Source organism: Triticum aestivum, chromosome 4A, assembly GCF_018294505.1.
Source record: "Triticum aestivum cultivar Chinese Spring chromosome 4A, IWGSC CS RefSeq v2.1, whole genome shotgun sequence".
Classification (NCBI taxonomy): domain Eukaryota; kingdom Viridiplantae; phylum Streptophyta; class Magnoliopsida; order Poales; family Poaceae; genus Triticum; species Triticum aestivum.
In genome coordinates, this window is record NC_057803.1 from 236668245 (window position 1) to 236682160 (window position 13916).

The following is a 13916-nucleotide window of genomic DNA, read 5'->3' on the forward strand; positions in this document are numbered from 1 at the left end:
TAGGCTCTTGATGGCAAGTTGTAGCCCAAGATATCTACAAGGGAACTCTCATATATTGCACTGGAGCATGTCCGCAACTCTGATCTTGGCTTCCTTACTACCCCTTATGATTACTGTTGTTGACTTGCGGTAGTTTGACCTTGAGTCCTGAAGCTTCTCCGAACGTTGTCAGGATTGCTCGAACCGCCGCCAAATCTTGCGTTGAAGGCTTTGTGAACATGGCCACGTCGTCCGCGTATATGGACACACTTTGCATCGGAGTGATCCCGGTGAAAGCAGTAAGAGCACCTATGGAAGCCCTCTCAGCCCTTATGCACAAGGACAAGCTGACCTGAAAGTAGACCATGCCTCAGCTGCCACTGAATGGGGCCATCTCACCACTGCACCAATTGAGAGTTTGCAAGTAGCATAGACATGGTCATTCTCAATACATCATCACCAGATTATATTCCACTCGGAATTCACATTATTCTCCTTATATCTCATAGTCAGAAACACCACCATCATGAACATACCTTTGCTTTCCAGTGCATCCAAAGGTAGTAGTAAAGAAAATATTCAGGACCCATGCATTTTATTTAAGAACTTAAGACGAGGGGATACCAAAAATGAGTTGATTAATCGCTATGGATTTGGAATCCATATTAGCTTGATGGTGTAGCCTAAAATCAACAATAAATGAATTTTGTCTCGGTATGCCAAAGGTTTCAGACTTTCAATACAGTTAACTTTCAAGAATGGTGACATTGGTATCCTCAGGCAAAAGAGCATTTGCAACCCCTGACTGGCCTGTACACTTGTGGTCACATGCTTCTATGTGTGATTTGAATCTGTAAGTTACATCTACTCCTGTAAATATTAGTGAGTGAACTCCGTGTGTTATGTACGTAGCTACTCATATATTACATGAAAGCTAATCCAATTCCTGGAAGGCAAAGAATCAGTAGGTTCTCCAGCAACTCGCTCATCCTGATGTCTTCTACGGAAGCTGCTGAAGGCAACCAACAAGGTACAAATTTGCACATGACATGCTTGCTCAGCTTGATCTTTGGCCCAGAAAAGTTGATCTTCGCTTTCAAAATTATATCAGCTGCTGGAGAAGGTGTCTATATGCTTTTAGATGTCTACCCTGTCTTCTTGGAATGCTTTGTATATGAAATCTTTAAAGCGCCTGGAGTACTGTCTTGGATCTACCGCTGAAATGGATGTCGAGTCATGTTGGAAAGATTTGTATGCATGCTCAATCTTTTTGCCTATATCGTAGTCTTGAAGTATGTCTATTATTCCAAAATACAATATAACATCACAGTATTCCCCAGTTGGCTCTCCAATAACATCACTGTCGTTCTTTCGGACTGTCAGTTCAGCTCTTGACAGCATATTCGCCCCCAGTTTAATCTTACACCACCTGTCCAACCAAATAATATCAATTATGTTTATTGTTACAAGAGCTAAAGATATTAAAATACCTTCATCAGATACATCTTCCAGGGGGAAATGGCATCAGGACAATCCTAAACATAAGGTGATAGCCTAAACTGATCTTTCATTAGGTTTGACAAATTGTTTAGTACCACTAGTACTCAAAAGTGTGAACTAAGCATGTGAATCCACGGTAAATCTGGTGAATATGAAAACATGTACAAGATAGGAAGGTTCTAAACAAAAAAATGTTTAATACTAGGTAACAATGGGGACCATATGACTGGATTGACACACTGGAGAATTTTACACCATCAGAAACTATATGTGGTATACGCATTAACCTTAGAAATATCATTACCAAGAAAAGACACAATAGGAAATATTACTAAATGAACCTCAAATACTTTCTAGTCAGAAGAATGAACATCCTGGCTATAGAAATTAATGTCAATTTTGTCGTTTAAAATAGATGGATACCTAAAACCTTTCCATGTCAAAATTTGTACCACAATGAAGCTGAAACATGAATCATCTCAATGGTGAGCTGGCTCAAGAACTACATACTTACCAGCTACATTATTTAGAAAGAGCAAAAGCAATTATAACTAGGACTGTAGTATTAGGCAAGAGAACATAATTTAGTGTCTATTTACCTGTTTGGATCAGAAAGAAAGTGATTCCTGTCCCATCTTGAAACGCGGGGTGTGGCAGGTTTGTCACCATCGATGTCAATGGCACCTTTAACCAAAGTAAAGAATCAAGTCAGCATTTTGTATTTTTACAAAGTGCCTTAAGTATCTCTCTCTTACCTCTAAAATGTACACCCACCAAGAGACTGTAATCCATAATCTTCTCCTGCTCCAGAAACTCACAGTCTTTGTCCACTTGCCTGCTTCAAAGTATGTAAGAACTAGATTAGTACATAGGGTTCCAATATCATTGGTTAGCATTTGGTACCTAGGTCATTCACAAAACACAATACAAAAATTAGGCATAAAATGTTCGCACCTTCGGAACTCTTCAAACCATTGTTTTTGCAACCGAAAGATAAAATTAAGATCAAGATCTTTCAGAGTTGTATACTCATCAATCTCTGCCTGTGGCTTGTCAGTAGTCCGGCCAAGAGATGATCCTTTCAGATCAAATCTCCTATGAATAGTGTGATCGGAGCAGAACAGGTTCCCCATTATGACAAAACGAACCTGGGTGGTAGTACAGCATCAAGCAGACCGTCAGGATTGATATTATACTTGACAACAGTAGATTCATAAATAGGAGTAATTACAGCGTGAGGACAGAATGAAAACCCTTATATAGGTGCTATTTTGGCATTTCACTCTTTCTTCTAATACAAATGGTGCACATTTTGTGTGTGTTTGCGCAAAAAAAAAACAAGTATATACTTTCTAACCTTCTTCTGGTTTGCTCCAGCCAACTTCACACAGTGTAGACCAAAAAACTTTGCCACTAGGGTATTCTCAAATGCACGGACATGATTGTAATAAGCATGAAGCATCTTCAGAAGCATCTGTAAGGTAACAAATAATCCATAAGTTCAGAACAAAATTTAACATTCAGGCGAAGACAGAAAAGGAGGACAAACCTTTACTTCAGATTTCTTCATTGTCTTTATCATGTATCGATCATCGTTTGTCAAGTAAAAGAAGCTTCCACTCTTACCAGGGGACGAGAGCTCACGTAGAGCATCATCTCCGCACAGAGATAGCATATAGTCAGCTGGATCGACCTTGAACAGCTTGCGCAATGTCCTGTGAATTAGTTCAGAACAAATGTGTGCATATGTTGATGAGTACAATACCATAATATGGTCATAAGATAGGAAAATCTTTATCTTGGGATTGATGACCAACCGGAACACCTTTGGGCAGTAATCTTTCCATTTGAAATCGCTAGAATTGTGTGGAGGGGTATATTTCGAGCCTTCTGGGGGGAATTTTGTCCATACCTTTTCCTTTGGGTCAAAAGCTGATGATTTCAGATCTAGTATAACCTGACCTTGCCTTCCTACTGCATGCCTATCCCCAAGATAGCATATTCAGATATTAAGAAATTGTAACATATAAGTTCACAAAGACATTCATCAAACGTATGAAAATAAATTCTCTCTCCAAAAAAAGAACTTGGAATTCATCGAGTTTATACTACAAAAATTACATATACAAGACTTGAAAATAAAAAATAAATCCTGATTTCTAAGTAAATTGGGTAATGTAAGAAAATATACATGCTACTGCGTGTGGCCTAACAGCCCCTGGGGTAACAACAAGTACCATTTTCTGATCTATTCAATACTCGCCAGTTAAAAGGAGACATTTTCAAATGTGCATGGTCCATTTTTTTATGGACACCAAGTTTGTAATAGTTCATTGGTAATCCTTATAAGCATCATTTTTCGTTCAAGAAGAAACAAAATTAATTTTTATATCTTCAAAAAGTGCAAGACTTCTTGGGTTTATGGAATACAGACTACAGTTGTTATAGGCCGAGAAAATAGGATCTCGCTCCCGTGTCGCTCCTGGGCGGCACCGGGGCGTCCCCATCCTCGCCGCCGGTCTTCCCTCGTCTTCCACTCCTTGCCGCCACCGCTGCCGGCGAGCGCGGTGGCGGCAGGGCCTGCTCCTTCTAGCTCGCAGGCACGTGAGCATTGAGTCTGCACATCAAAGCTATGAATTGCTGCACCGCCTTACCCACACCGAGCGGCCCTAGCAGCGGCCGCCGCGCAAGCTCGTACTGGCGCGCAGGTTGTCTGCGGCAGCTGGGCCGGGCTCGACGGGGTAGTCCCTTGGCTTGACTGCCATGGCCGGCGTGGATCTGGAGCCTCTGATCTAGCCTGGCGACGCCATATCCAGCCATCTCCTTCTCTGGTTGGGCGACAATCCTGCTCCTCCAAATTGTGGTGTGGCATCAGGGAATCCAATGAGGTGTTGTGCATGGAGGCCCTGCTGGTCCTTGTGGTGGACTCCGTCCTTCACGAAGATCTATCGGTCGGGAGGCATGGCGCTGATTTGCAGCTGTGTGCTCTTGATCTTGCGGTGGCTACTTGACGGGTATGAGCTGAGCTCTCTCCGGGCGAAGTGATAATCAGCGATGGGTGCTTCATTGTACTTTCTCTGTTTTAAAATAGATGATCCAATTTTATACTTAGGTCCGGTTTGGTTCATAAGTTTTAGGACTTTTTTTAGTCTTAATTTATAAGTCCCAAGTCCCTAAAAAGTTCCTATCTGTTTGGTTCATGGGACTTATAAGTCTTTATAAGACCATATTTTATACTAAAGTTAGTATAATGTTGAGTCATCTATTTTGAAACGAAGGAAGTAGGTGGTTGGTCCTGGTGACAACTCCAGCCTGAGATGGTAGCCTCGACGCAGATTGTGGTGATTATCGAAAGGTCTTCATGAGAATTCCTCTCTTCATACCAGGTGGTTGACTTCAGTTGTGAGATGCAAACTATCGACAATGACTTGACACACAGAGATGGTTGTACAGCGGCGGCGAACGCACATGTAGCTGGGGTCACGAGAAAGTGGTGGTGACAACACATAAGGGACGTCGATGGCGGTGCCACTCGAGCACCCAGGCTCGAGCTCCGGGGTGAAAACCTAAGTCTGACCCGAGTTGGTTAAACCTGGCAATGGCGATATTTTTATGTCGCTATCTTGTTGAAGGCATTGCTCGGATATGCTTAGACTGTTTCTTCAGGGTGAAAACTTGGATCTGACCTTGGATGTTTGGATCCGATGACGGCGACGATGAGCGTCGTTCCCTTCTTGAAGGCGTTGCTGTTGAAGAACCTCGTCGTTCGTTTGGTGTCATGAGATGGTTGGTGCGAATATGATCATTGTTGTAGTTTTTCGATCATGGATCTAATAGCTTTGTCATCTTTCCTCGTCTACACATAGCTTTGGTCTCATATGACTTTGCTCTTTTGCCGGCGTTTTATTTGTGTGTGTATTCATATTGGTTGTGTGCATCCTAACTATGCAGAGACCGAATATGGGTTTATTGTGTTTATATCCTCTTGATGCTCATTTTGACCCAATAAAATACATCCTTTATCGAAAAAATTGATATCTGTTTGATATTTTGTGCTTTCAATGTATGTATGAAAAGGAAAAAAATAGGCTTACATTACTTGCTATGAACATTATAATGTGCATGTATATGCTTCAGTTCTCTCCAATAGAATGGAACATTGTTGGTGTTCATGTTTAGCAAAAACATAATAAACAGTTAAACGAGCAATCTCAATGCAGATCCTCTGACAATTCTCTATAACACTAGGCTCCTTAATTTTGAAGAGCCCACATTTAATTAAGGTCTTCAATTAAGATTGGATTATTTGATTTTGATTGGGTCAACAATTTTTCAAAACTCTCCCATTCAATTCTTTTATACTATACATTATGATCCTTGATTTTTAACGCCTCACAATTAATTGATGTTTACAATTTAGAATTGGTTCAGCTCGATTTTGACTAGATCAACGATATTAAGCTCACTAATTTTTAAGGCCTCATAATCAATTAAAGTCTTCAATTAAAATCCCCTAAAAAAGGTCTTCAATTAAAATTGTGTCACCCTATTTTGACTGGGTCAACGATTTCTCAAAGTTCTTCCATTCAATTCTTTTTATATATCATCTATAACACTAAGCTTTCTATTTTTAAAGAGCCCATGTTCAATTGAGGTCTCTAATTAGAATTGGGTCACCCAATTTTAACGGGGTCAACAATTTCTCAAAGTTCGCCCATTCAATTCTTTTTATATATCCTCTATAACACTAAGCTTCCTAGTTTTAAAGAGCTCACGTTCAATCGAGATCTCTAATTAGAATTGGGTCACCCGATTTTGACCGGGTCAACAATTTCTCGAAGCTCCATCATTTAATTTTTTTTATACCACACACTATATTTTCTAATTTTTAATGCCTCACAATTAACTAAGGTATTCAATTTAGAATTGGGTCATCCCATTTCAACCGGGTCAACAATTCCTTAAGCTCTCATTTTTAATTCTATTAATTCATTATGTACACAAAATTTGAAGATCTTTCATTCAATTGGGGTATTCAATTTTAGTTTGGTTTACTATTTTTACTGGGCCAATAATTTTTTAAATTAATCAGCAACAACCGAACTATAAAAACATATCGATCCCGCGCACTCTCCCATCATCTAGAAAAAAAGAAGTGCCACCATATGATATTCTAGCATCAATATAGTAGATGCAACCAACAACACATAAATTTTCCTACATAAATATAGGTTGGTTAGGGGATAACACATAATCACAACACGAAAGGCCCATCAAAACACCGTATTATAAATAAAAATAAAACACACTCTATCAACTCCCCCGCCCGCCAAACTAAATATTCCATCAGTTATAAAATATAAGGGGTATTAGTTTTCTAGAAAATCAAGTTTCTTTAACTTTGACCAACTTTAGAGCAATAATATCGACATTCACAGTATTAAACAAAAAAGTATGGAATTTCATTTCATAACTAAGGCCCTGTTTGATAGCAAAGTATTTTTAAAGTTTTCTAAAATACTACAGTTTTAATTATCATGAGGTGTTTGGCTACCCAGAAAAACTGCGGTATTAATGTTGCGTTATTCTCAAAACCGTAGGATTTTCTGTGTCTAATAAAAAGAACCTCAGACCTCTTTTTTTAAAACAGAGCACGCAAAAGAAACGGCTGTTGTTATCTTCTTCCACGGTGCAAGCGGCCACGGATAAATCAAGAGACAACAAAGGAAAAATAACAGTGAATACGCTGATCTTCATCCTCCCGCCTCTTGCCGCAGGCTGCCTGTTTTCACCTACAGGGCTACAATAGAAGCTAGCACGAGGGACTAATCCAGTTCAGCACGCATGATTTAGCCACAAGTGCACTTATGCATGCAGGGGTAGCACCCCATGGGCTACCTACGTGATACGTACCTTGCCGTAGACTATGCCCGTGGACACCGTGCCGCTCCGTGGCTGGCATGACGACGAATGCCAATGTTGGCACCCTGAAGCCACGGAACGCAGTTATGATGGAGGGGCTGCAGTATGCAGAGAAGCACCGGCGCGTGGCGGGACGACAATGCACGAGGAGTCACTATTGGAGACGGCTCGCAGCAAGCTGTAGACACGACGGTGCACCACCATGACTCAACGGTGACACAGCAGAAGGCCAAACAGTCTCGTTGTGTGTCGTCGGCTATGTCGTGTTGCGGAACGTTCTCCATGGTAAGCTACAAGCCTTGTGTATGGCCATGCAGCACCGTTCAATTTACAGTTTTTCTAGAACTCATCTAGATGAGATATAATTTGGTCTCATTCACCTTTTATAACCATTGGATGTGATGCTATAAGATGCGTGTGTACTGACGTGGGTTGTATCTATTCTTATTTTCAAAATGAATGAGACCAAATTATATCTCGTCTAGATGAGTTTTAGATACTTCCTTCAATTTATGCATGCAACGTCTAGCTAGGCGCTAACTTAAAACCCATTTTACAACGCTGCATACGGCACTGCCAAACAAGTCGCTGTATTATCAATACTCTAAAATAGTTTGATATGCCAATACTGTGGTATCTTATGCCAACAGGATAAAATACTGCGGTTTTTGAATACTTTGGTTATTGCAGTACTTTGTTATCAAACACAGCCTAATCCAAAAATACCGATTTGATATTATGGATTCGGATATATTTCTCTACAAATTTGAAAAACATAAAAGGTTTGATATTTTTTTTAAAGTAACACACCTTATATTTTGAAACAGTGTGATTTTTTTAAGAAACACAACAACACGAACTGCGCAGCAAAGCGCGCATAACCCTTCTAGTCCATGGCGATGTCTAATTGAAATTCCAAATCTCTCTCTCTCAAAAAAAAACACCTCCACCAGTTTCTGAAATTCACAGAAGATCAGAATTCAAGGTGTACTAATCAGGGGAAAGAAATGCACCTGATGCCCAGCTGCAAGTTGAGCATGAGCTCGTAGAACTTGTGCCCCTTGGCAATGGTCTCCCCCTGCCGCTTCGACACCCGCAGTGGTGCACCCTTGGCTACTTGTGGCGCTGGCGCCGGCGAAGTGAGAGGCAGCAGTCCCCTACCCTCCCTCGTACTGTTACGACGCTTCCAGTCGTCAGCAAGCTCGCACTTGACGTCTCCATCTGAACCCCAATTACTCCCACCCGAAAGATTGCTCCGGCCCGACGACGAGCTCCCGCGCCCACTGACCGACCGCGCCAGCCATTTTAGAGACCTCAGCGACGGTAGCGCCGACTGGCTTTCCGTGCCAGAGCGCACACACTCCGGCAGCTCCCTCGCGAACACCTCCCTCGGGTCGCGCGTCCTCGTCTCGCCTGCCGCCCCCGGGGATGGGTAGTACACGCCCTTCTGGTGCAGGGCGCCGCCGGGGGCCTCCCGGCCCCAGAACCCGACGTACAGGCTGCCGTCCGACCACCGGAACGTGCCCTGTCCGCGCGGCCGGCCGCCCTCCCAGCCGCCATCGTAGCGGTTGCCGTTCGCCCAGACCAGGGCGCCGCGGCCGTGGATGAGCCCCGCGCGCCAGCCGCCGGCGTACTCGGTGCCATCGCGCCAGGTGTAGCGGCCACACCCGTCCGGAAGCCCCGCCCGCCACTCGCCGTCGTAGCAGTCGCCGTTGGCGTATCGCTTCTCGCCGGCGCCGTGCTCGAGGTTCTTGGCCCACGCGCCGCGGTAGCTGTCCCCCGCGGCGCCCACGTAGGTTCCCGCGCCGTGCATGAACCCGTCCAAGAACTCGCCCTCGTAGGTGGCTCCCGACGGCCAAGAGAACCTCCCGCGTCCGGTGGCCTTGCCGCGGCGCCACTCACCCTCGTACATGCAGCCATCCACCCACAGGTACTTGCCGTCGCCGTGTGGCACGCCCCCGCGCCACTGGCCCAGGTAGAGATCTCCGTTGGAGAGCGCCCGCTCCGAGCGCTGCTGGTCCTGCGGCTCGCTGGTGTCGGAGCTGCTGCACGAGGGTGCCGCGTCGGGGTCTTCGCCGGGGGGCGGCATCGGTGACACGCGGCACGCGCACGGTCGTCTCCCGCGCCCTGGCCGGGCGCGCTCGTGCATTGGTCGTCTCGCTGCGCAGGTTCAAGGGCTCCCGGCTGCGGCGTGGATCGTGCAAGGATCTAGCAGCGCCGGCGGGCGCGCGCGCGCGCGCGCCGCGGCGGCATTGCCGAAGGAGTCGTTGGGAGGAGAGAGAAGGTGGCCGGAGAGAAATTTTTAGACCGTCCAAAGCGGAATGGGGGCCTGAGAGGGGTGGAGGAGGAGAGGGACGTCACGTGGGACGTGCAAGGAGGTGCTGTCTTATTCGATTTTTTTTATTAAAATATACTCGAAATATTTTTACAGATGGTATAAACGCTCTTATATTATGAGACGTAACGAGTAGGAACCAGTGATTTTTTTAAAAGATATACATTCTCAAGCATACTACTTGTATTCATTCTAGCATATAATGTGGTTGGGCAACTCGTTTCCTTGCAAACCCCAGGTGTCATGTGTTTTCTACCCTTGGATTCTGCAATCTGATCGTTGACTTCGTGTGTGTCGTTGTATGTTTGCTGGTAGCTACGGTGCTTGTTTTGACCGCGTGGTAGTTTTGCATGGCCCAATGTCCGGTGGGCTCTTGCAGCATCTGTCATGGCTGGGTCAGCCCTTTTAAGGTGCGAGTGCACCCACTCCCTGCGTGACGCGTGGTTTGCGGAAGCATCAGGCAAGTCGTGGCCTGGAAAGCCCCTCGCCTTGCACGCTGCACCCCTTCCTCCCTCCTCGGCAAAGCGTCAAACTCTAGCCCCCAACCCTTCTCATCTAGAGCCCGCGCCCCCTCAGCCTTCTCTCCTCCCACTCCTTCCTCTCCTCTCCCACTCCGCCGCCTTCCCTCTCCCTGCTCGTCGCCTCCATCATTACCTTGACGCCCATGCCCTCGTCCTCTCTCACTGGAGACAGGGACGTGCGGAGGATAAGCATCCCCGGCGGCAGGGGCTGGAGCCATGAGCTCGCAGAGGCAGCAGAAGGACGAACAGCGGTGGGCCGACCTTCGCTGCCTCCATCCCTGGCTCAACTTCCTTGCGCATCAATCGGTTGGACGCCAGCTGGAGCCTTCTCCCTCTGTTCATTGTTCTAGTTCTGGTCTAATCTGCAGGTTTGGACCTACAGGTACTAAGGTACATCTCTCTCTCTCTCTCTCTCTCTGGGGTGGACTGAATGTTGGTGGCTCGTAGGGTAGGAGATGGGACCGATGATGTTGGCGTCCAGATCTGGAGGCTTAGCTAATGCAGCCGGTGGAATGCTCCTCCACGGCTTGCAGCTCGAGGAAACTTGCCAAGAGCCATGGCTGGTTGAGAAGAGGAAGGGAGGTAGAGGAACGATAGGGAAGAGGATGGTCAGGAGCTTTATGCCAAGATTTTGTGCCCCAACTGGCCAACTCTCCCGTGACTGGTGGTGGAGAGCCATGGCTGGCTGAGAGGAGGAAGGATGTAGAGATGGGAGTAGCTTCCCTTGTGTCGTCTCTGACCACATTTTCGCCCAAGGTTGCAGCGGCCGTAGTAGGTGGGAAGGAGCTGATGACCCTTGACTAGCCATGACCCTGCATTAGGCGAGGAAAAATGCTTTGTTATTTCTTATCCTTGGTGATTGATGACACACAAGTATAGATGATCAATTGTAGCTCTTTTCGATAAGTAAGAGTGTCGAACCCAACGAGGAGCCGAAGGAAATGACAAGTGGTTTTCAGCAAGGTAATGTCTGCAAGTGCTGAAATTATAAGTAATAGAGTAGTTTAATAGCAAGATATGTTATAACGAGCAAGTAATGATAATAGTAACGAAAGTGTAGCAAGGTAGTCCTATCCTTTTGAGGAAAAGGACATGCCAAAATGGTCTCTTATAATAAGCAAAGCGTTCTTGAGGGTACACGGGAAGTTTATCTAGTCACTTTCATCATGTTGATTCGATTCGTGATCGCTACTTTGATAATTTGATATGTGGGTGGACCGGTGCTTAGGTGTTGTTCTTACTTGAACAAACCTCATACTTATGATTAACCCCCTCGCAAGCATCCACAACTACGAGAAAAGTATTAAGAATAAATCCTAATCATAGCATTAAACTTTTGGATCCAATCGGTCCCTTACGGAATAGCGCATAAACTAGGGTTTAAGCTTCTGTCACTCTCGCAACCCATCATCTAATAACTACTCCACAATGCATTCCCTTAGACCCAAATATGATGAAGTTTCATGTAGTCGACGTTCACATGACACCACTAAGGGAATCACAACATACATACTATCAAAATATTGAACACATATCAAGTTCACATGATTACTTGCAACATGATTTCTCTCGTGACCTCAAGAACAAAACTAACTACTCACAAGTGATAAATATGCTCAAGATCAGAGGGGTATTCAATAGCATAATGGATCTGAACATATAATATTCCACCAAATAAACCATATAGTAATCAACTACAAGATGTAATCAACACTACTAGTCACCCACAAGCACCAATCTATAGTTCTGGTAACAAGATTGAACACAAGATATGAACTAGGGTTTGAGATGAGATGGTGTTGTTGAAGATGTTGATGGATATTTCCCTCCCCAAGATGGGAGAGTTGTGGGTGATGATACTGATTTCCCCCTCCGGGAGGGAAGTTTCCCTGGTGGAATCACTCGGCCGGAGGGCAAAAGTGCTCCTGCCCAAGTTCCACCTTGAGACGACGGCGCTCCATCTCGGAAGTCCTCTTCTTATTTTTTTTCTAGGTCAAAATGACTTATATACCAAAAGATGGGAACTGGAGGTGGGCCTGGGTGAGCGCAGCCCACCAGGGCGCGCATGGGCTCCCTGGCGCGCCCAGGTGGGTTGTGCCCACCTGGTGGGCCCCCTCTGGTAATTATTTGCTCCAATGTTCTTCATATATTCCATAAAAATTCTCCGTAAAGTTTCAACTTGTTTGGAGTTGTGCAGAATAGGTAGCCCGACGTAGCTTTTCCAGGTCCAGATTTCCAACTGCCGAAATTCTCCCTCTTTGTGTGTACCTTGCAAATTATGAGAGAAAAAGCATTAGAGTTACTCCAAAAAGCATTATTATGCATAAATAACAGTAGGAAAAAATGATGCAAAATGGACGTATCAACTCCCCCAAGCTTAGACCACGCTTGTCCTCAAGTGAAAACCGAAATCGAAAAACATGTCCACAAGCTTAGAGAGAGAGAGAGAGGTGTCGATAAAAACAAAATACGGACATAGGAGCATCATGTTGATTATTATAACTGCAAAAAACTTAAACATAAGACTTTTATCATAGAACTTCTATCATAAACTTTTCATAAATAAGTGACAATTCATGACACCATCGAAGTATGAAGCATACACTCTATTAGAGACAAACAAACTATGTTCTCAGTCAACTTTGCAACTACAATTCATCATCTTTTCAGGAAGGGTCACGTATAGGAGCCTTTAGGCAAGTCCACATACTCAACCATCATTTAGTCTTCTATGATTGCTAACACTCATCGCATACACATGAGCAAAACGTTTCAACCAGACACATAAAAAGATAGGGGCTTATAGTTTCGCCTCCCAACGAATTCACCTCAAGGGTGATGTCAACAATAATAACTCATGCTACCCATATTCAGCTAGACATATGTGCCTAGATCTTTCCTTACCACATGATGCTTGCCAAAGAAGAAAAATAAAAAGTAATAGAGAGAAAACTTTGACTCTTTGCATAAATGTAAATACATAAAAGTAAAAGACAGGCCCTTCGTAGAGGGAAGCAGAGGTTATCATGCGCTTATTTGTTTGTATGCTCAACCCCTCAGTGCAAAAGAAAGTCACATTGTATTTCCCCTTGTGATGACAACCTTTATTACGCAGTCTGTCGCTTTTATTCTTCACCATCACAAGTTCGTACTACACTCAATTTTCTCTTACACCACTGGACTCAGGATCTTTGCCGTCGGCCAGCTCTTTGCCGTCTTCTAGCTGACGGCAAAGAAGGTCTTTGCCATCAGCTTAAAAAAAGCTAACGACAAAGAAAAAGTTGACGGCAAAGACCATGTTTGCCGTCAGCCAGTTCTTTGCCGTCTGCTAGCAGACGACATAGAAGCTTTGTCGTCTGCTAGTAGATGGCAAAGAGGGAGGGTGGCCCACTAACGAGAACCACCTAACAGCCACTTTCTTTGCCGTCTGCTAGCAGATGGCAAAGCTTCTTTGCCATCCGCGAGCAGACAGTAAAGAGAATAGCCAACCTAACGCATATTTCCCCCTGGCCCCACCCCACTAGCTACACTCTTTGTCGTCTGCTAGTAGACGACAAAGAAATTAAACCTAACTAAAAATGGTTGGCCCCGCGCCCCACCCCCTCTCTCTCCCTCACCTCACCCGTTCCGCCCCCGTGCCCACTGGCCCAGCCGTCCTC

At 44.7% G+C, this 13916-nt stretch overlaps 1 protein-coding gene across 4 annotated transcripts; it reads right to left on the bottom strand.

Moving 5' to 3' along the window:
• Window positions 1–609: 609 nt before the first annotated feature.
• LOC123085907 (phosphatidylinositol 4-phosphate 5-kinase 6) lies at window positions 610–9738 on the bottom strand. Of its 4 annotated transcripts, none has more exons than XM_044507613.1 (8): window positions 8415–9738; window positions 3297–3461; window positions 3029–3194; window positions 2837–2953; window positions 2434–2627; window positions 2235–2317; window positions 2079–2163; window positions 610–1408 (listed from the first exon to the last, which is right to left on the bottom strand). In XM_044507613.1, exons 1-8 carry the CDS (start codon window positions 9548–9550, stop codon window positions 1117–1119), a joined length of 2238 nt encoding a protein of 745 aa, XP_044363548.1. In that variant the 5' UTR covers window positions 9551–9738; the 3' UTR covers window positions 610–1116. The 4 variants fall into 4 exon arrangements, with proteins under 4 accessions (XP_044363548.1, XP_044363549.1, XP_044363546.1 ...); XM_044507614.1 differs by having other exon boundaries at window positions 2235–2314; window positions 8415–9736; XM_044507611.1 differs by having other exon boundaries at window positions 3029–3461.
• Window positions 9739–13916: the final 4178 nt, after the last annotated feature.